General features: G+C 43.6%; 1 protein-coding gene across 2 annotated transcripts in view; it reads left to right on the forward strand.

The window, feature by feature from the left end:
* Positions 1-20,820, forward strand: part of Ankrd44 (ankyrin repeat domain 44) — a 325,588-nt gene that overhangs the window by 20,266 nt on the left and 284,502 nt on the right. Inside the window, exon 1 of one of the 2 annotated variants that reach the window (XM_048345043.1) lies at positions 16,251-16,652. The exons of the other annotated variant lie outside the window; for it this stretch is intronic. Within the exon in view, the coding sequence (XP_048201000.1) occupies positions 16,626-16,652 (27 nt within the window). The 5' untranslated portion in view covers positions 16,251-16,625. Of the gene's footprint in view, positions 1-16,250; positions 16,653-20,820 lie in introns of those variants that run through there. 2 annotated transcript variants of the gene reach the window in all.

A 20,820-nucleotide genomic window follows, 5' to 3' on the forward strand; every position in this document is an offset into this window, starting at 1 on the left:
TGACTAGGCTTCATTAGGGATTGCCAGCCACACAAGGCTATCAAGTGCAGTAGCACAGAATCAGCTCAGAAAGGATAAATTGATTTGACACAAGATATTGAAAAAACATTGAATGATTCTACAGATTTCCAGTCTTTTGATGAGACAGTGGCCATAGAAAGTACTGCCCAAATGGCTGTTTTTGCTCATGGGGTATCTTTAGAGTTTGACATGGGAGAGGAACAGTCACTGGGAGCTGAGTTTGGTACTATAGAAAGTAGGCATTGGAACATAGGTTCAAATCATTGTTTGTTTTTGCCAGTTCTGGGGCTTGGAACTCAGGGCCTGGGTACTGTCCCTGGCTTCTTTTGCTCAAGGCTAGCACTCTACCACTTGAGCCACAGAGCCACTTCCGGCTTTTTCTGTTTATGTGGTGCTGAGGAATCGAACCCAGGTTTTCATGCATGCTTGGCAAGGACTCTACCACTAAGCCACATTCCCCCCCTGTTGTTTTTTATTCTCTTTTTTGTCTTTTGGAGGGGGAAAGGGAATCATAGAGATGGAGGGAGGAAGGATGAACAGATGCACGCATGGAACTCAGTAGACACTGTGGAAAATGAACTGTACAACTTGTGGGCAGGGATGGTGGGGGGGGGCAACACTGGGGGAGTGCAAGGGAAGGGGGTGACATTGTCCAAAAAGAAATATACTAACTACCTGACTTCTGAATGGTAACCCCTCTGTGTATCACCTTAATAATAACAATAGCATTATAATTTTCTAAAAAGGGGGAGGGAAGGTGGGAGAAAATGAGGGAGAGGATAACAATGTTTGATAAGAAATGTACTCATTACCTGACTTATGAAATGGTAAACCCTTTGTGCAACACCTTAATAATAACAATAAAATTATATTGTAAAGAAGTGGGGATTTATTTGAAAAACTTGTTTTATCAATGAAAAATCTTGAGCTAATATTTGAAAGTGTAAGTGGTCTTACTATGGATGGGGTTCCTCATAGTTAGCTTGCAAAAGGGGTTACATTTGTCAAGAAAGAATTGAATTGTCTCTGTCTTGATCCGACTGATTTAATTTCATGCCACTGCATCATACATCAAAAAAGTCTCACTGCACAGTTATTATGGCTCAACAATGTGGTGTCAACTGTAATGTCATGAATAAATTTTGTTCAAAGCAGGGGGTTTAATAGCTGCCAGTTTAAAGAGTTAAGAATGAAGCAGGCACTTATAATGCTAGCTACTCAGGAGGCTGAGATCGGAGAATGGCAGTTCCAAGTTAGCCCATGCAGACAAATCTGAGGAGACTCTTTTTTTCTCTTATTTATTGTCAAAGTGATGTACAGAGAGGTTACAGTTTCATACGTTAGGCCTTAGTTACTTTTCTTGTACTGTTTGTTACCAAATCTGAGGAGACTCTTATCTCCAATTAATCAACAAAAAGCTGAAAGTGGAGCTATGATTCAAGTTAGTAGCATGCCACTTGTGAGCAAAAAGGCCAAGCAAGAGCTCCAGGCCTGGAGTTCAAGTCTCAGCACTGGCACCAAAACCAAAACAGCAATAAAAATAAAATGAGTTACTGAACGATCTTAACCCTGAGTATGTCGATATTGTTTATCACTGTGAGGTGCAGTAGTAGAGTCTTGCTCCTGCTCCTGTGTTTTTTTTACCAACTTCAAGATGAAGTCAAGTAGTTCATAGAGATGAAAGGAAAATCCTGTCAGGGAACTTAGGTGGCCATGCCATCTAGCATTCATGGTAGACATCACCAAATACCTCTCAGAGCTGAACATCAAGCTTCAGGGCCCCAGCTGTTTCTTAGTTCCCTGCTTTCAAATGTGGAAACCACTTGAATGAAGCTAAATTAAGGCTGTGGAAAGTAGAAAGTGAAAGGATTAACATGTGCATTTCACCACAGTGGAAGGACAAAAGCCTTCAGCAATAGTTGAGTATGCTGGTGAATGTGTGAAACTAACTGAGATATTTAATGAATGACTCAAGGATGTTCACAGTAAACAAATGGAACTGGGTATCTTTGCTACACTGTTCAATGCGGAACCAACTGAAGTGCCTGAGAACCTACAGCATGAAATCATTCAACTGCAAAGCAATGATGAGCTGAAAGCTAGGCATAGCAACTTCTCACTGCTTGAATTCTATAAATATTACGTAAGTAGTGAGGAATTTACTTCAAAGAGATAAGCATTGAAATATGAAACTGTGTTCAGAACAACATATTGCTAGGTGAAGTTCTTTTCAAGACTTAACCAAGGCAGAATTGACTGTGTTCCAGAGTGACAAATGGGAAAAACCAATTGATAACCTGGAACACGAGTTGCTAATAACAACATCACCAATACCACATAACATTACATGCTTCACCAAGGAGAAGCAGTTCCAGCAATCACACTAGGGGGTAAGTTAATTAAATGTTTGACCAAGTATAGCAGGCTATTTAAAAAGAAAAGTGGTCCTGGGGCTTGTACTCAGGGCCTGAGCACTATTTCTGAGCTTTTTTGCTCAAGGTTAACATTATACCACTTGAGCCACACCTCCACGTCTGATATTTTGGCGGTTAATTAGAGATAAGAATCTCAGACTTTCCTGCCCAGGCTGGCTTCAAATTGCCTGAATAACTTCCTGAGTAGTTATGATTATAAGCATGAAGCAGTGGTGCCTGACCAGCTTAGTTTTTTTTTTTTTGAACAATTACTTTATGCAACTTGCATAAAGTAATGATAGCTGGTCTTTTAGGTTCGTTACTAATGATAAAGAAAAGTGTTTCTAACTGTTCCATTTTTGGTAAAGACAAAATATCCTATTTAGTAACTTTTCAATCCTTCAATGTTTAGCTTTCCAGAGTTGTTTTTACAATCGTCAGTGGGTGCTGAATTTATCAAATGCTTTTCTGAAAGGCAGGAAACAGTTATTGATCACATGTTTTTCTTTTGATTCCTTGTCCAGTGTGTATTAGGGCATTACTAGAAGAAGTAAAATCGATGTGCATTTTCTTCCTGTTTTGTAATTTCTGTTTTCCTCCGTCCTTCAACAAGGAGACCTCAGTTTGATTCATATGAGGGCTGTCAGATTAAAATGAAGATCTTGGCCATCCTGGAGCAGATGCTTGTGTGGCAGCTGGGCTGTGATGATTTCAGTTGTGTCAACACACAGTCCACCACATGGATGCTTGCAGGTTCCTCATAGCCAGAAACCAGTAGGCTCAGGGCCAGGGCTCCTCCCAGGCTCCCTGCAGTAGGTATGGACTCTGGAGAAAAGTATGGCATCCACATTTTTATATGGAGCACAGCCTGCCACTGACTGTGGCCTGAAGGGCTGGCAATGTCACTTGGCACTTGGAAAGTTTTTAAGGGCTGGGAGCATAGAAAACTATGTATTTCGTTGTTTGGACAGTAGTGGGGCTTAACCTCAGGGTCTGCGATCTTTCCTTTTGCTCATTAATTGAAGTTAAGAGTCTTACAGACTTTCCTGCCCAGGCTGGCTTTGAATTGAGATCCTCAGATGGCAGCCTCTTGGATAGCGATGAGCCACTGGTGCCCAGCTAGAAAAAAAAATATTTGGGGTAGGATATTTTCTCTCTGTGCTTCAGCAGACCACTGGCAAAAGTCTGGGCTGGTAGGAGACTGCAGAAGCTCTGTAGATGTAGTGGGGCGCGGGGCAGCCCAGGATGCATTGAGGTCTTTCTGAGCATTTGTGAGACACTCCTGTGACCTCCCTGAGTCATCTGGGGAGTGGATCGGAGGGAGAGAGAACTTAGCCAGAATAGAACTAGGTGTAGTTAATGGAACCTCAGGTTATTGGGGTCTGAGGAATTATACCCTTAAATCCAGTACGGCCATACTTAGATAAAATATTGTGAATGTCAATAAGAATTATGATAGACCTCCCACAATGCTCCTAAAGGCTTGCCAAAGAGCAATTTGGTAGATTTGATGTTTGCTAGCATGTTTTTCACCCTGAGCTATGCACTGGCAATTTACAGAGCATAAATGGAAATCATAAAAGCTCATTTTGGAATCTTTGCTTTACTCTCGAGTCCTTTATTCTTTACTCTTGCTAGTGCTCATTCAACTACCAGAGTGCTAGACAGTAAATCTTAATTCTTTCCTGTTTCTATAAAAATGAGGATACTTTCCAGTGTGTTCTATTATCACGGATGACAATGTTGTGTTGTGCAGACTGGATGGAAAAACCCAACTGTATCTTTGTGTCTCTGAATGTCATTAACCAATTTTCAAGTATTCAGTGAAACCACAGATAGATTTGGCCAAGTACTTTTCTCCAAGCTTTAGAAAATATGCATATCTTAAGAAATGCCTTACATATGTTCTTTATTCAATTACCACCAAATGTTCCAAGTCTTGCATTATAGAAGTAAGATACCATCCAAAGAGCTTATTGAGCTAGTTTTGAGAATCTTCTACAAAAATGGTATGTCACAATAGATCCAATATCAAGTGAACTTGAACTTGAGAGGGAGTTGGACTAGGTTCAAAACTATTGAACTCATATTATTTGATCTGGTTTGAAATCAGGATGCTGATGAGCTCCTGCTTTGCTTCTTTTCTGTGTGAGTGTGTATACACAACACACACATCTCATGTAGATGGGTGGTGATGAGAAGAGATTTCTACTTTTTTTTTTTTTTTTTGCTATTTTTGTGGTAATACTGGGAGCTCAAGTTCTCCCTTAGATTTTCCACCAAGGCTGTTTGTTGCTGTACCACCAAGTCTCTACTTCCAGTTTTTGTTGGTTAACTGGAGACGAGAGTCTCCCAGAATTGTCTGCCTGGAGCTGGGAATATGGCTCAGTGGTAGAGTGCTTGCCTAGCATGCATGAAGCCCTAGCAAAGAAAGAAAGAAAGAAAGAAAGAAAGAAAGAAAGAAAGAAAGAAAGAAAGAAAGAAAGAAAGAAAGAAAGAAAGAAAGAAAGAAAGAAAGAAAGAAAGAAAGAAAGAAAGAAAGAAAGAAAGAAAGAAAGAAAGAAAGAAAGAAAGAAAGAAAGAAAGAAAGAAAGAAAGAAAGAAAGAGAGAGAAAGAAAGGAAGAAAGAAAGAAGAAAGAGAAAGAATGAATGAAAGAAAGAAAGAAAGAAAGAAAGAAAGAAAGAAAAGATGCCCAGGACTGGCCAAAAAAAAAAAAAAAGAATTATTTGTCTGGGCTGGCTTTGAACTACAATCCTCATATCTTAACCTCTTGAGTAGCTAGAATTACAGCTATGAGCCACCGGTGCCTGGCCTGTTTCTACATGTTGATCACAATAGATTTGGGGAGGAAAGAAAAACCATATTGAGGCTATATAGTCTTGAAAATTTAGGATGCTGAATATATGCTGAATATTTGTGAGTAGTGGTCCTGTTCTTTGTCACTTGTGAAAGCCACTGGAATAGGAGACATTCATAATTAATAGCTCATTAAAAAGATTATTTCACCTTGGCACAGGTCAAAACTTTCTTAATACAAAGGCCCAGAAACACAACAAATCAAAGAAAGAACAAATAAGATTGCATCAAACTGCAGAGCTTCTGCATGGCTAAGGATATAGCTTGCAAGATAAATAGAAATCCCACAGATTGGGAGAAGATCTTTACTGGCCATACAACAGACAAAGGCCTCATATCTAAAATATACATAGAACTCAAAAAATTAAATACCCTCCAAACAAATCCTCAAAGAAACAACTGCCCCCTTAATAAATGGGCTAAAGATCTAAAAAGGGACCTCTCTGAAGAGGAAATGAGAATGTCTAAGAGATACATGAAGAAGTGCTCAACATCACTAGCCATAAAAGAAATGCAAATCAAAACAACCCTGAGATTCCACCTCACTCCAGTAAGAATGGCCATTATCAAGAAAACTAATAACAACAGATGCTGGAGGGGATGTGGCCAAAAGGGAACCCTACTACACTATTGATAGGAGTGTAACTTGTTCAACCACTCTGGAAAGCAGTATGGAGGTTTCTCAAAAGGCTAAACAGAATTCCCCTATGACTCAGCAGCCCCAGTTTTGGGCATCTAACCAAAAGATTACAAGCAAGATCACACCAAAGCCACCAGCACAACTGTTTATCACAGCACAATTTGTCATTGCTAAAATATGGAACCAACCCAGATGCCCCTCAGTAGATGAGTGGATCAAGAAAATGTGCTATATATACACAGTGGAATTCATGCCTCTATCAGAAAGAACAACATTGCCCCATTCATTAGGAAATGGAAAGACTTGGAAAAAATCATACTAGGTGAAGTGAGCCAGACCCAAAGAAACATAGACTCTATGGTTTCCCTCTTAGGTAATAATTAGTACACATCTAGGATAGTCTTAGCAGAAGATCACAATAGCTCAATAACTATGTACATATGAACACATAAGATGATGCTAAGCAAAATAAACTCCAAGTTATGGAAATAAGTGGTTTATCACTGTTGTTATTATGTTCAGTGTGCCATGTGAAATCATGCCATTGTCTTTCTTCCCCATGGTTTTACCATGATTTTGGTACCCTGGGTATTGTATATACATTTATCAGAAGTAGGGAAGGGAAGGGGAATATCAAAATGGAGAGACAAAGGGTAAAAGGTGAACCAATGCAACAGCAATACTTACAAAACTATATGCTGTAAACCAACTGTATAACTCGGGGTAGGGGGAAGTGGAGAGGGGGTAAGGTGGGAGTGATATGAGGGAGGAGGTAACAAGTTTGATAAGAAATATACTCACTGACTTATGTATGAAACTGTAACCCTTCTGTACATCACTTTGACAATAAATAAAAATTTAAAAAGATTATTTCATATCGATACACTACTTAAAAGGTGCTTTGCAAAGAGAATATGTTGTATGATGTATGTTATAGACTGATCTTATGACTTTTTCTTTTTCTGGTTTACAGTCAAGAGGGAAAGTTGAAAATATACCAGTCTGAAAATATCACAGAAAAACTGCTGTAAGTACTATGCTGTATATTTATTTAGTGGACGATGTAACAGTACAAAGATGTTTTAGAATATGAAGAAGCCATCAGCTGCCGCCTCCTCCTCCTCCTCCTCCTCCTCCTCCTCCTCCTCCTCCTCCTCCTCCTCCTCCTCCTCCTCATTATTATTATTATTAGCCAGTCGTCGGCCTTGAACTCAGGGCTTGTGCTCATGCTAGTGCTTTACCATTGAGCCACAGCTCCACTTCCAGTGTTTTGATAGTTAATTGGAGATAAGAATCTCATTGACTTTCCTGCCTGGGCTGGCTATGAACTGTAATCCTCAGATCTCAGCCTCCTGAGTAGTTAGGATTACAGGTGTGAGCCACTGGCTTTCAGAGACATTAGCTTCTTAACAGTGCCCCATGTGCTAGAAGAGAGAGGTTCATTTAGTAAATTTAACTGGGAGTATATTATTTGACTGTGTATGCTTGGGATTAAGAAGGGGGATTAGAAATGGCAGAGAAACAAACAACTCAACATTAACTAAAGTCAGATATCTTATAGTTAGGGCTCATATAAGGTTCATACTTTGTACCAAAAGAGGGTAGAATTAGCTGTGTCTGGAGAGAGAAGGAGACTTACAGAACACAGAACTTGTTACTATAGGTGGCAAACAAAAGACATTCCGTAAATATTAGTTCCTTTTACATCTTCTTTACATGTAATGTGTGTAGCTTTGCATACAAAGATCATGCCACTGGTCAGATATCAATGGGGGCTGGATTTAGCGTCCTTTCCTTGTGGAGTGATAAGCTAGTAACTGAGTCTTTTGCTTTAATACACATTTGATCCTTTTTGGGATCAACATTTATAAAACTGTCAAGTGAGCAAAGAACAGACCCACAGATCATTGTTCGGCTACAAATTTTGCCTCTGGTGTGATTGTACCAGCCATATTTGTACAAGGTTCACAGACCATATTCCTGTCTTTGTTTCACTCAGCAATATGAAAACCTACCAAACTCCTAACTTAACTCAATTTCTGTTAAACTTTCCCTAAGCCTTCCAGATCATAAGGGGAAAAGACTTATACTGAGATCTTTAGAGTATGCAAGTTTGCTGGGTGGTGGAGCAGAGAGAGACAGCACAGTCATGATTGTAAATACACAATGTTTGAAGTCTCAGGTTTTTTGGTCTGTGGCATGCTATATTCATTTATTTATATATAAACAGGAAAATATGGCTTTAAGTGACTTACGATGGCCTAGGTAGAAGAGATGTTTGGTCCCGTGACTTCTTTGTTTGGTTCCATGACATGCTATATACACAGTCAGCAACCTGTTCCTTTTTTCCCCCCTAGTATTAATAAATATTTAAAGCTAGGATGGGGGCTGGGAATGTGGCTTAGCAGTAGAGTGCTTGCATAGCATGCACAAAGCCCTGGGTTCGATTCCTCAGCACCACATAAACAAAAAAAGCCAAAAGTGGCGCTGTGGCTCAAGAGGTAGAGTGCCAGCTTTGAGCAGAAAGAAGCCCAGAAAGTGCTCCTGGAAGAGCATGGTTTAGCAAGTGCAAGACTTTGAGTTCAAACCCCAGTACTATTTTAAAAAATCTTAAACTGGGTGCCAGTGACTCTTTAATCCCTGCCACACATAAGATTGAAATCCAAAAGACTGTAGTTTGAAGCTAGCTTGAGAAGAAAAATCCATGAGACTCTGTCTCCAAAATAATCAGCAAAAAGCCAATCTGGAGACATGACTCAGGTGGTAGAATACCACCATGAACAAGAAACCCTCAGTGAGTGAATGAGGCCTTGTGTTCAAGCCCTGGTACTGTCAAAAAATTAAAAATATCAGCAACTTTGTCATAAAGAAAATAGTAAGATATAATTATCCTGGGCACAGGTGGCTCATGCTTCTAATCCTAGCTACTCCAGGAGGTTGAGATCTGAGGATTGTGGTTTGAAGCCAGCCCAGGCAAGCATGGTTTCAAGAATCCTATCTCCAATTAACTACCCCCAAAACGGGAAGTGGAGATGTGGCTCAAGTAATAGAGCACTAATCTTGAACAAAAAACGTCGGGGATAGTGCCCAAAGCCTAAGTTCAAGCCCCAGGACAAGTATGCATGTGTACATGCGTGCATGTGTGCACACACACTCACCCCTTCTCATTTATATTAAATATTTATGTATTTGTGTGTGTGTGTGTGTGTGTGTGTGTGTGTGCGATTCCATTACTAAGTTAATTCCCACTTTACCTATCCTTTGAAGCACTGGCCTGGACATTTAGTTCAGGATGAGAATCAGAGTTCCTGCTCACTTAGGCAGCACAAGTATTCAGTATCACAGGCACTCATGGGCTGGAAATATGGCCTAGTGGCAAGAGTACTTGCCTTGTATATATGAAGCCCTGAGTTCGATTCCCCAGCACCACATATATAGAAAATGGCCAGAAGTGGTGCTGTGGCTCAAGTGGCAGAGTGCTAGCCTTGAGCAAAAAGAGGCCAGGGACAGTGCTCAGGCCCCGAGTTCAAGCCCAGGACTGGCAAAAAAAAAAAAAAAAAAAGAAAAAAAGAAGTCACTCATATCTTTCTTTCCTTAGCATCATCCCATCCCTGTCACTTTCTCATTACAGTAATACCATATCAGTTGTTTCTTCTCTCATTGCTTTCTGCCCTTGTGTGTTTTTATATGCATCCTGTTACATGATTTTGTATACTACTGAGGACAAGCATCCTTAGCTTCATTTGACTGGTATTAAAGTGATTTCTCCATTGCATTCACTAACTCCCACCAAAAAAATTTATTCTGCATCTATTAATTGCCATTTAGATTCTACATAGTGAACTAGAGACACAAAAGGGAATTAACACAGTCCCTGTTCTAAAAGAGGAAAATCAATAGGCAATGATAGGATCAAGAGATAAAAGCAATATTAGAGGTTAGACATTGGACATTAAAAATTAGGGAAGCTCTTAAGCTCAACTCGGGACTTGGAGTGAATTAGAGAATGCATCTGGGTCACGTGTACCAGAGGGACAAGTAGAATTAACCAGCTGAAGAAGACTGGGGTGGGGTGTGAGATTACAAATGGAAACATCCATATGGAAAGGCCTAGAGTGAGAAGGAATATAGCACAGCAGGGAACAAGACCACTGTGGTTAGTTCCTCAGGTTGTAACCTGCATTGCTCTGGCCATCACTATTTACGTAGAGTAAAACATGAGCTAAGCAAGAAAGTTGATGGGTAGAGAAAGGAGAAAGCTTGAGTACCATGCATGCTCAGGTGTTTGTCAGTAGCCTAAAGGCAAAGGAAAGCCATTGAACTGGTGTAATATGGCCAGGCTCATATTTTAGGATTGTTCTGCCCAAGGAAAACAGCTAGAAGGCCATACCAATATAGCAGGGCAACCATGAGACTGGCCTGGGGGGGAGGGGTCCTAAATAATCAAGAAAGTTGACATTGGTCCCTCAGATACTGCACTGTCCCAATAAAGTTGAAGCATCACACTGCATGTTAAAATGCTCTACCATGGGAAATATCTTATATCACATTTAAGTATACACACATGTACAAGTTGCAAAGCTATTAGCAACTGCCTGTGAATAGGTACAGGCCTACCTCTGGCCATCTCACAGTCCAAACAAACTGACACTTTATCTAGGTCATATCATCCTATAGTGTCTCATGGCCTCTCACTCAAATTCAGTTAGCAAGCTCAGTCTTACTTCTCAAATGGCACTGTTCCTGCAAAAGACAGATGATTTGCTTTAGATTTAAAGGAGTCTACACAGTAGCTTTTCTAATCAAGTTTACCAGAGGCTCAACATAGTATTCCTATTTGCCAGATATACTTCAAATAGTCCATGACTGAGTGATAAGATCTTGCTACAGATGTATTTTCTCATACTTCTAATGAAAAAAATGCTAGTTTGTGGATTATTTGGTAAACAGGATGGAATACTGCACTCAAATGTAGTGTATATTGCTTCCAAAAGCCAAAGAAACCCAGTAACATCTTGTTTTTTTTTTTTTTGTCTTTATGCCATTAATAGGGTTTGAACCCAGAGCTTCAGGCTTTAGTTTAGCTTTTTCACTCAAGGCCAGTGCTCCACCATTTGAGCTACACCTACTTTTAGGAGCTGTGGTGGTTATTGGAGATAAGAGTCTAATGGATTTGTCTTCTTAGGACTGTCTTTGAACCAAAATACCCATCTGTCAGCCTCCAAATAGAATTCTAGAGGGGAGCCACTGGCACCCAACTTATGTGTTGGGTTCTTTAAGGGGTTAGTGGTGTGTTTGAGTCCATTTTCTGTTGCAAATAACCCAATACTACAGCTTGGGAAAGTTAAAGAGAAAAGTGGTTTACTTTGGTTCCTGGTTCTGAGGTGCAAGGGTTAGGAGCTGTGTCTGGTGATGGCCTGATTGCTGGCAGAGTCCTGAAGGACTATAGGGAATTTCATTCTTCATGAGATGAAGAACATGTGTGGGTGTGCTTGTTTCTCTTGGTCTCTCTCCGTCTACTTATCAGTAATTCAATCACAGGGGCTCTATCCTAATGATCTTAGCTGATCCTAACCACTTCTATGTACCATCGGTGGATTGTATTTTTACTGTTTCAATATGGGGATCAAATTTTAACACACAGAGCCTTGGGGACACTCAGATTACATCCAGGAGAGCTGTCGTGCAGCACACAGCAATTTGTCTTTTGCTTTCAAGAGGATATCTCAACAGTTTCCAGATCTTGAACTTCACTAAGGTGAATTTCCTTTTGGGCTTACAATCCACCCTTTGGTTTACAAGTGTCTTAGGCATCTAATATACTGATTTTCCTGTTCATATGGCTCAATTAGTTCAATGTCTTTAGCATAGCAATCAAGGCCTATTCAATTATGGCAGAGATTGGGAGAAATTATGTGCCATAAACAAGAATGTAAAGATGAACTCTTTCTTTGAGTCAGGGTCTTGATCTGGCCTTGAACTCACTTTGTAGTCCTGGCTAGCCTCAGATACAGGGTCTTCCTGCCTTCACCTCCCTAGTGCTGAAATTACAGATGTGATTAACCATGCCTTGTAAGGGTGAACTCTCTTTGGCTTTTGTCCATGCAAATTGGAATAGACTCTATTTTTTTTGTTCTGTCATGGGTCTTAATTCAGGGCTTGGGAGCTGTCCCTGAGCTCTTTTGCACAAGGCTAGTTCTCCACCACTTTGAGCTACAGCTCCACGTCTGGTGGTTAATTGGAGGTAAGAATCTCATGGACTTTTCTGCCTGGGTTGGCTTTGAACCATGATCCTTAGATCTTAGCCTCCTGAGTAGTTAAAATTACAGGCATGAGCCACTAGCACCCAGCTTGGAATAAACTTCTTAACAAGTTTTCTCCACAGTAATAGATACATGCCAGGTGCCAAACTTTGTGTGGCTTGTAGCAGTAAAGATAGCACAGATAGAATAGCCATTGCATCTGGCATTACTCTCTGATGAAGTTTACAAGAATTCATAGTTATTATCTAATATCCATTTGCCTTCTGCAAAGGCCAAACAGGTAAGTTAAATGGGGGCATCACTGTGTCACCAGCTCTGCATCTTTTATGGTGGTACTGATGTTTACATTGTCAAGGATTGCAGGATTGCTTTTGGGTTTCTATTTCTGTAGCAAGAGGAAATTCCAGAGGCTTCTCTTTGGTCTGTTCTACCAAAATAGTCTTCACTCTGGGTCACAGAAGTAATGTGGCGATTCTGCCAGTTACTGAGTAAGCCTATTCTATTATACATTCACAAATTGAGCAAATATACGACTGTAATTTGGGCCTATGGAGTACTGTACTGTGTACCCAGTGATTTATGCCTTGATGAAAGTTCCACTTATCACCTGACTATCATAAATCTCCACTTTGATGGGCTTTCCCAATGGTATTTTGATACCTCAGAATTAGCATGAATTTAGAAACAGTGTCTAGTAGTCCCTGAAATTTCTGGTATTCACTTTTTCCAAGTGCTAGGTCACCTTAGGAAATGACATTGGAGCTCCTTGGGGGGAAAGGCCCAGCTGAGGATTTGTGGTTTGCATTTATGGTCTTGCTGTAGAGCCATCCCTGAGGGCACCAACATCCCCTCCAACTGAGGGATTCATGTCTGTGTCCTGGTTTAGGTATGGAGACTGTGAGAGGATGACTTCTATTTTGGCTTTTTAGAGGTTCTTGAGCATGAACTCAGGGCTTCACACTGGCTAAGCAGTCACTCTACCACTGAAGCCATATTTCCAATGGAAGATTTTATTTTGCTGGCTCAATCTGGGCTTTAAGTGGCAGGCCTAGAGCTTTGCCTGTAATGAAAATCCAGAGCTTGGGCTGGGCACTGGTGGCTCATGCCTGTCATGCTAGCTACTCAGGAGGCTGAGATCTGAGGATTGCAGTTTGAACACAGCCTGGGCAGGAAAGTCTGTGAGACTCTTATCTTCAATTAACCACCAAAAAGCCAAATGTGGATCTGTGGTTCAAGTGGTAGAGCATCAGCTTTGAGTGGAAAGGCTAAGGGAAAACACTTAGTACTCAGGCCCTGAGTTCAAGTACCAGCACAAAATCAGTCAACCATCAATCAATCAGTCATCAGTCAAGGACTATTTCAGAAGTCTACACACATATTTAAATTCCTAAGGCCACATCGTTCACTATCAAATATCCCTGGAGCAGTCACTACTTCGTGTCTGTTGCCCATTATAGTAAATGTACTCACCTTTTCTGTGTCAGTTAAATGTTATCTTTTGCCATTCTGGGACCCCACCACTACAGAAATCAGAGTGCCAGGTCAATGGGAGCATCTCCCACCATCGTATCTACCTACCAGTGTGTTCATGCTCTTACCCTTCCCAATGTGTTGTACATTGCTTTGGTGTAGAACTAGTCAGCAGGACCTTCACTTAACAATGGATTAAACTGTAGTCACTTTCAATGCATGGATTCATACATGATTTTCTGGTAAGGCACTTGTATTATTTTAGCTCCATGCTTTGCTTTTTATTTGGTTTGGAACTTGATCAGTTATTCAACTTTCCACACTATCACGTCACTTCTCACAACATCCAGAGTCAAGCTGCTAATGTTACACATTTACTTTGGGCTGTGCTGGCAGTGGTCTCACTCACGATGCTGGGTGGCACAGACCTGTAATCCTAGCTACTCAGAAAACTGAGATCTGAGGATCTTGGTTCAAAGACAGCTTCAGCAGGAAAGTCACGAGACTCTTATCTACAATTAACTACCAGAAAGCTGGAAGTGGAGCTGTGGCTCAAGTGGTAGAGTGCTAGCCTTGAGTAAAAGAACCTCGAGGGTGGGCTGGGAATATGGCCTAGTGGCAAGAGTGCTTGCCTTGTATACATGAAGCCCTGGGTTCGATTCCCCAGCACCATATATATAGAAAACGGCCAGAAGTGGCGCTGTGGCTCAAGTGGCAGAGTGCTAGCCTTGAGCAAAAAGAAGTCAGGGACAGTGCTCAGGCCCTGAGTCCAAGGCCCAAAACTGGCAAAAAAAAAAAACAAAAACAAAAACAAACAAACAAGAAGAACCTCGAGGGCCTGGGCACCTAAGTAAAAAATCACACAAAGCAATCTGTGTTGCATTTGAAAGGGGTCTTGGAGACACTATTCATCACTGGTGGTAGCAGATGGAAGCCAGGAGGTAGGAGGCAGGAGCTAGGTTAGGTGCATGCTTCTTTGGTTTTCTTTGTCTGCAGAGTTTGTGTCACAAGTTATAATAAGGTAAGAGGATCGCTAGGACTTGTCTGCCTCTCCAGAAGTGGCTGGATGATAAATGCAAGGATTCAAAGCAAATGCTGTCACTCCCTTCACCCCCTTTTTCACTTAAAATCTGCGGGGAGGCATGGGAAATGGAGGACAATGGGTTTGTGAATGACCTGCAGAGGGAGGGGTTTGGTCTTGACTAGGAATTCTGCAGTCTCAGTTGGCTGGGCAGTGTTGCTTTGAAGGCCTGAAGATTTGTCTTTTTTTTTTTTTTTTCTGGTACTAGTACTGGGGCTTGAACTCAGGGCTTCACTTTCTTACCTGGCTTTGGCTTTTTGGCTCAAGTTTGGTGTTCTACTCCTTGAGCCACATCTCATTTCTTGCTGTTTTGGTGGGCTGGGGAGGTAAGCATCTTACAGACTTTTCCTGCCTGTGCTGGTTTTGAATTTCTATCCTCATATCTCAGCCTCCTGAGTATCTAGGACTATAGGCATGAGTCATTGGTGCAGGCCTGACATTTGCTAGGAGCACTGCCTCTCACTCCCCACACTTCAACTCCCATTCTTAGGGAAGCCTGCCCTCACCCACCAGGGTCCTCTGCCCCCCTTGCCAAGTGTTCCTTTATAAGCACCCTCTCCACATATCTCTTGTCACATGTTAAGTAGCATTGACTATCTGGCTTGTCAGCAGCCTCGCAGGGTAGGGACCTCGTCTATGCTCCCTATTTCTTTCCACACCTAGTCAGTGCATGGTTCAAAGCAGGCACTCAGTGCATCGTTATTGAATGCATAAGCGTGTGCTCTAAGATTCAGAAGTGCCAGCACTTGCTGCGATTCTGACTGTTACTATAACGTGTGCATTCCACACTATTTGACAGGTGTCTTTTTTCCTGCGGGGGGGGGGGGGGGATGGAACGTGGTAACATTGGATTTCACATAAGTCAGTCAGGACTGGAGAAAAAGGCTCACCGTGGTCATTCAGGACCACTTGGCTTCTTCAGGAACTCTGTGTCACCACCCCCCCACCCCCCCAACCAACCCCAACCTTAACCTCAACCCCAGACGTTTGGTATTGGATTAGCTGCGAAGGTGGCTGGGGAACAAGGTGAAAGTAAGGGACTAGAACTCCAGATCCTTCCCGCATGAAGTGCTTGAGAAACACTGCCTGAAGAACCGCAACGTGTCCAGGGCCGAAACAAAGAGGAACAAAATTGCTTTTCCTGAGCCAGGTGGGCTGTTGTGAGGGGCTGGGACACATCGCACTCAGGACTTAGGGGGACAGGGGCGAGGTTCAGGGAATGGGGTGTGACGCAGTCTCCCACAGGCAACTTGGTGGCCTGAGTGGGCCACCTTTCTTGCTCCCAGGGGGCTGCGTGTCCGTGCGGGTTTGGCCATCCGTGGTGTCATTGTGCGTGACAGCCATCGAGGGTGGAGGGGTGGGTGGGGTCCTCATCGGGACGGATGGTGGTGGGGTGATCGCAGTCAACAGCGGCCGGCTGGGCGCAGGGTGCCGGTGCAGGTGCAGGTGCGGGAGAAGAGGGCGGCGCGCGGGGAGCGGGCGCGGAGGGGCGCCCGGGGCTGCGGGCTGCGAGGAGCGGCTGCGGGCGGCAGGAGGCAGCGTCGGCCCAGGCGGCAGCGGCGGCGGCGAGCGAGGCAGCGCGCGGTGATGTCAGTGGCGGCCGGGCTGGCAGCAGCCGGCACTTCCTGTATAAAGGCGGGCGGGCTGGGCTGCACACCCCACTAGCCAGTGTCAGCCTCTGGAGGGAGGAGGAGAAGGAGGAGGAGGAGGAGGGAAGTGGAGGGAGGAGGAGCAGCAGCATCAGGGGAGGGCTGTCAAATTCGGGTGCCAGATTCTTTCCCCCTTCCCCTGGCGATCCCTTCCGCGGGCCCGGCTTCTGCTGTGTGACATCTGCGGCCCCGGGACCTTGGATGTGTGCGCGCGCGAAGGAGCGGAAGAATGGCAGTGCTCAAACTCACCGACCAGGTAGGGGGCGGCGGCGCCGGCGGGCGGGCGGGGCGGCGCCGGGCCCCGCGGGGGGATGGGGGCGCGGCGCAGCGCGGCGCGGAGCGCGCCCCGAGCTGTTTACTCTGGACGGCGGGGAGGAGCGAGCGCTGCAGCCGGGTGCCCGGGGCCGGCCGGTGGTGGTTGCGCCGCTCCTGCTGCGCCGTCTCCGCCCTGGGCCTTCGCCCCAGCGCACGCGCGCTCGCGGGGCTGGGGTGGGGGTGTGTGTGTGTGGATGCGGGTGTGTGCGCGCCCTGTGAGGTGGACGCGGGTGGTGGTGGCTGGGCAGAGGGGGGGAGGGGTGGCTTCCCCTCGTGCTCCCAGCGGTCCTCCCCGCGGTGCTCCCTCCGGCTTCCACCGAGCTGCGCAGCTCGGGCGCCGCCAGCCTGTGGCTGCCCCCCAACGCTTGTCCCGCGCCATCAGGAGGTTTAGGGAAGGTGGACCCTTGGCGGAGAAAGGATCACAGGCTGGGACCCCTCCCAAACCCAGCCGGAGACCCGGCCACACTGTGCGGTCTGGCAGTCTGGACCCGTTGGATCAGGACTGCCTGACTTCCTCTTTAGTTGCCTCGAGGTTGAGTGTGCGAGCTGCCGCCGGGCTGGGGTTCCGTGGAGAGGCGCCGCTGTGGTTGAGTACGAGGTGAAGTCAGGTCGGAGGCTGGGCTCCCGGGCGCCGGCGACCCTCTGCCGGGCTCCATCGGCTCGGTTACTTTCCTGGCAGAGCCACCGCACAGAGCAGCTCTGGAGTCCTAGTGTGGAGGGTGCAATGATTACCTGAGTCGAATGGACAGTTTTTGCTACAAGACTGGGGGGATGGAGCCTCACCTTGTCCAAACCCTTTGCAGGACATGGACACGAACCGGAGCCTAGCCAAGTTTCAGGATAAAACTGTTGGCAGCTCTTGGGGAGTGGGAGAAGGGGAAAGTTTGGTCCTCCCCACCCCTATTTATTCATGAACATTGTTTTAGGCTCTAGCTGACAGTCTTGATTTTAACACTTAGGGTCAAACTCACCAGTGCTTGTTACTCAACACCTCAAATTTCTCAACTGGGTTGCATTTAAAGTATTGCTAATTAGTATCCAGCCGGAACATCCTGACATTTCAGTGCAATTGAATACCCCCAATGATTTGAAAGGATTTGGTCTGCCATTTACATGAAAACTCTTAGGTTTACTTGTTGGTGGGGATGGGAGGGAAAAACTGGGCGAGATCCAGGGAAAGGGTGACATTATCCAAAGAAGAAATGCACTCTACCTGACTTGCCTAAACTGTAACCCCTTCATACATCACCTTTAAAATAACAATGAAAATGAAATTAAAATAAATCGTAGGTTTGTATTTCCTAAGTATTTATACTTTTTGTCTTTTTCTGGAAGGGTGCAGAAATCATTGAGTTTAAATTCATGTTATTGTTAAATTTTGCAGGAAGAGCAGCTGGTAATTGTGATGAATATGTTTAGTACAGATTCCTAAGCATTTATGATTGGAGTAAAATTGACATTAGGATTTCCTCTATCTTTTTTCATAGACTCCAACAACTGTTAGACATTTGTTTGTTTGATATCTTACAGTTGTTGTTGTTGTTGTTGTTGTTGTTGTTGCTAGTCCTGGGGCTTGAACTCAGGGCCTGAGCACTGTCCCTGGCTTCTTTTTGCTCAAGATTAGCACTCTACCTCTTGAGCTACAGCACCACTTCTGGATTCTTCTGTTTACCTGGTGCTGAGGAATCAAACCCAGAGCTTCATGAATGCTAGGCAAACACTCTACTGCTAAGCTACATCCCCAGCCCTGTATTTTACAGTTTTAATGTATCTTCATCCTGTCATGTTTGCTGGTACACCTCACCCTCTTTGTCTACAAATTCCCAAATTTTCAAATGCAAAAAATGGCTCTAAAAGGCAGTATTGTCACAGATAGGAATTTCACATAGAACTTCAGAGTTGCAAGGATGCTAAAGGTGATCTAGCCTGAGCAGGGTGCTGATGGCTCACATCAGTATGTAGTTCCAGTTACTCTAGGATCAAGTATGAGAGGATCACAGTTCCAGGCCAGCCTGGGTAGTAAGCCCCATGAGACCTCTTCCTACTTCATAACTGAGGGCAGTGGTGTGCACCTGTCATCCTAGCTACCATAGAAGGCCTATACTAGGTAGAACATTGGGGGCATAAAGAGGAACCTTTTGTCAAAATTAACAGCACAAAACAGGGCTAGAGGTTTAGTTCAATGTTAGAGTGCCTGCCTAGCATGAGCAAGGCTCTAGCTAAAAAAATCCTAGTTAAAAAAAGGTGATGATCTAGGTAGAATCACTTGTCTCCTAAATGAAGCAGATGGGGAGAAGTGAAGCAAGTCCTGAAAAATCACAGCTATTAGAGTTGGAGGCATGGTTCAGGTGCAGTGAGTGAAAGTGTCAATATTGAGTTTAGAGTCCTGGTCTTGGAAAAACAACAACAACAAAACCCAAATAAAACAAAACAAAAGAATCATAACTGCTGTCCTATTGGGCTGAGACTAACTCCTGTCTTTAGCCTTCCAGGTTCCAGTGATTTCTGTTAGAGGTTGTAAGGTACTGCCATCTAGTCACAGAATATGTTGAAAGGGTCAAAGAAGCACCCCTTTGTAAATCAAGATCAACTGATATCTATGGTAATGAAAAGGGCATCATTGGTCTTAGAAAGAAAGGAAGTTATTTATCAGGGCTTATCAGAGAAGGGCTTTCAAAGACGTTTGTCTTAAAATGTTTCTAAATACAACCCCTTCCTTCCCCTGGCAAACTAGTACAGCTGTGGAGGGTAAGAAGGTGATGTATAACTTTATTTGCTCCAATCTCCTGATACATAAAACCATCCTGAGTTCTAAGATTCAAGAACACCTAAAAACTACCAGTCTGTTTGGGGCTAACGCTGCAGAAGGCTGGGTGGGGAGGTGGTTTGGGGAGGTGGTGAGCAAGGATGGTTTCTGATCAGGAAATGTGTCTTTCTTGCCTTATATAGTCTTACTTTTCATTTGAAACTCAGTTCTTAGAAGCATTTTTCTTCAGCTCTTGGAAACTTCCTGCTGTAGTTTGTAGGGGAAGCCCTTGCTCAGTCACTTGGTTTTCCTCTCACCTGGTAACTGCCCTATTTGTAAGCGTATTTTTTTTTTTTTTTTGCAGTAGCTTTTGGATGATCAATTTGAGGACGTATTCTTGCTGTTGATAATGGGGACCACATGTTGTCTTGGTTGAAGGAAAAGGTGACAACAGACCATGACATTTCTGTCCTGCTGGGTGGTGTCTGGCCGCTTCAGCAGTCAATCCAGCAGTGACCTCTAAGTCATGAAAGAGAAAGAAGAACATGCCTTTTTCTAACTGTTTGGGAAAGTAAAAAGTAGGGGGGAAGGGAGAGGCCACTGTGGTTTTGAACCTTTTTCTACTATTAAAAGGAACTGGGAGCTCTTGCTACAAACAAACTTGGTATTTATCACTTCTGCATTTGTAACTGTGTCTCTTCTGTTTTCTGTGTTACAGGCTACACATTATTTTTATTAGTGTCAGTGTTTAGGGGCAGCCATCTGAATTGTCCAGGACTGATGGGTTTCCCCTGGCATGTGGTTTTAAAACTGGGAAAGTTGCAAGCTTCTAGGCGTAATGCAACATAGTTACTCGACTATGTAATTAATATAAATGATCATTTCCTCATAGATAGATGTAAAGAGTTTTCTTTCTTTCTTTCTTTCTTTCTTTCTTTCTTTCTTTCTTTCTTTCTTTCTTTCTTTGTTGCCCTGGTACTTGAACCCAGGGCCTGAGCACTATCCTTGAGCTTTTTCCCTCAAGACTAGGGCTGTACCATTTTGAGCCACAGCACTACTTCTGGTTTTACGGTGGTTAATTGGAGATGAGTCTCACAGGTTTTCCTGCCCAGCCTGGCTTTGAACTGTGATCCTCAGGTCTCAGCCTCCTGAGAAGCTAGGATTATAGGCATGAGCCATTGGTGCCTGGTTATGAAGAGGTTTTTTTTTTTTTGTATCTTTGTATCTTTGGAAACTGCCATAATTGTACATGGGGAAAAGACTTGATTACATTCAAATATAATAGATTTGGCTTAAGTTAGCCATGAAATCTTTTACAGCACAATGTAATACTACACAGACACACAGACACAGACACAGACAC

This window comes from Perognathus longimembris, chromosome 4 (genome assembly GCF_023159225.1).
Source record: "Perognathus longimembris pacificus isolate PPM17 chromosome 4, ASM2315922v1, whole genome shotgun sequence".
Lineage (NCBI taxonomy): Eukaryota > Metazoa > Chordata > Mammalia > Rodentia > Heteromyidae > Perognathus > Perognathus longimembris.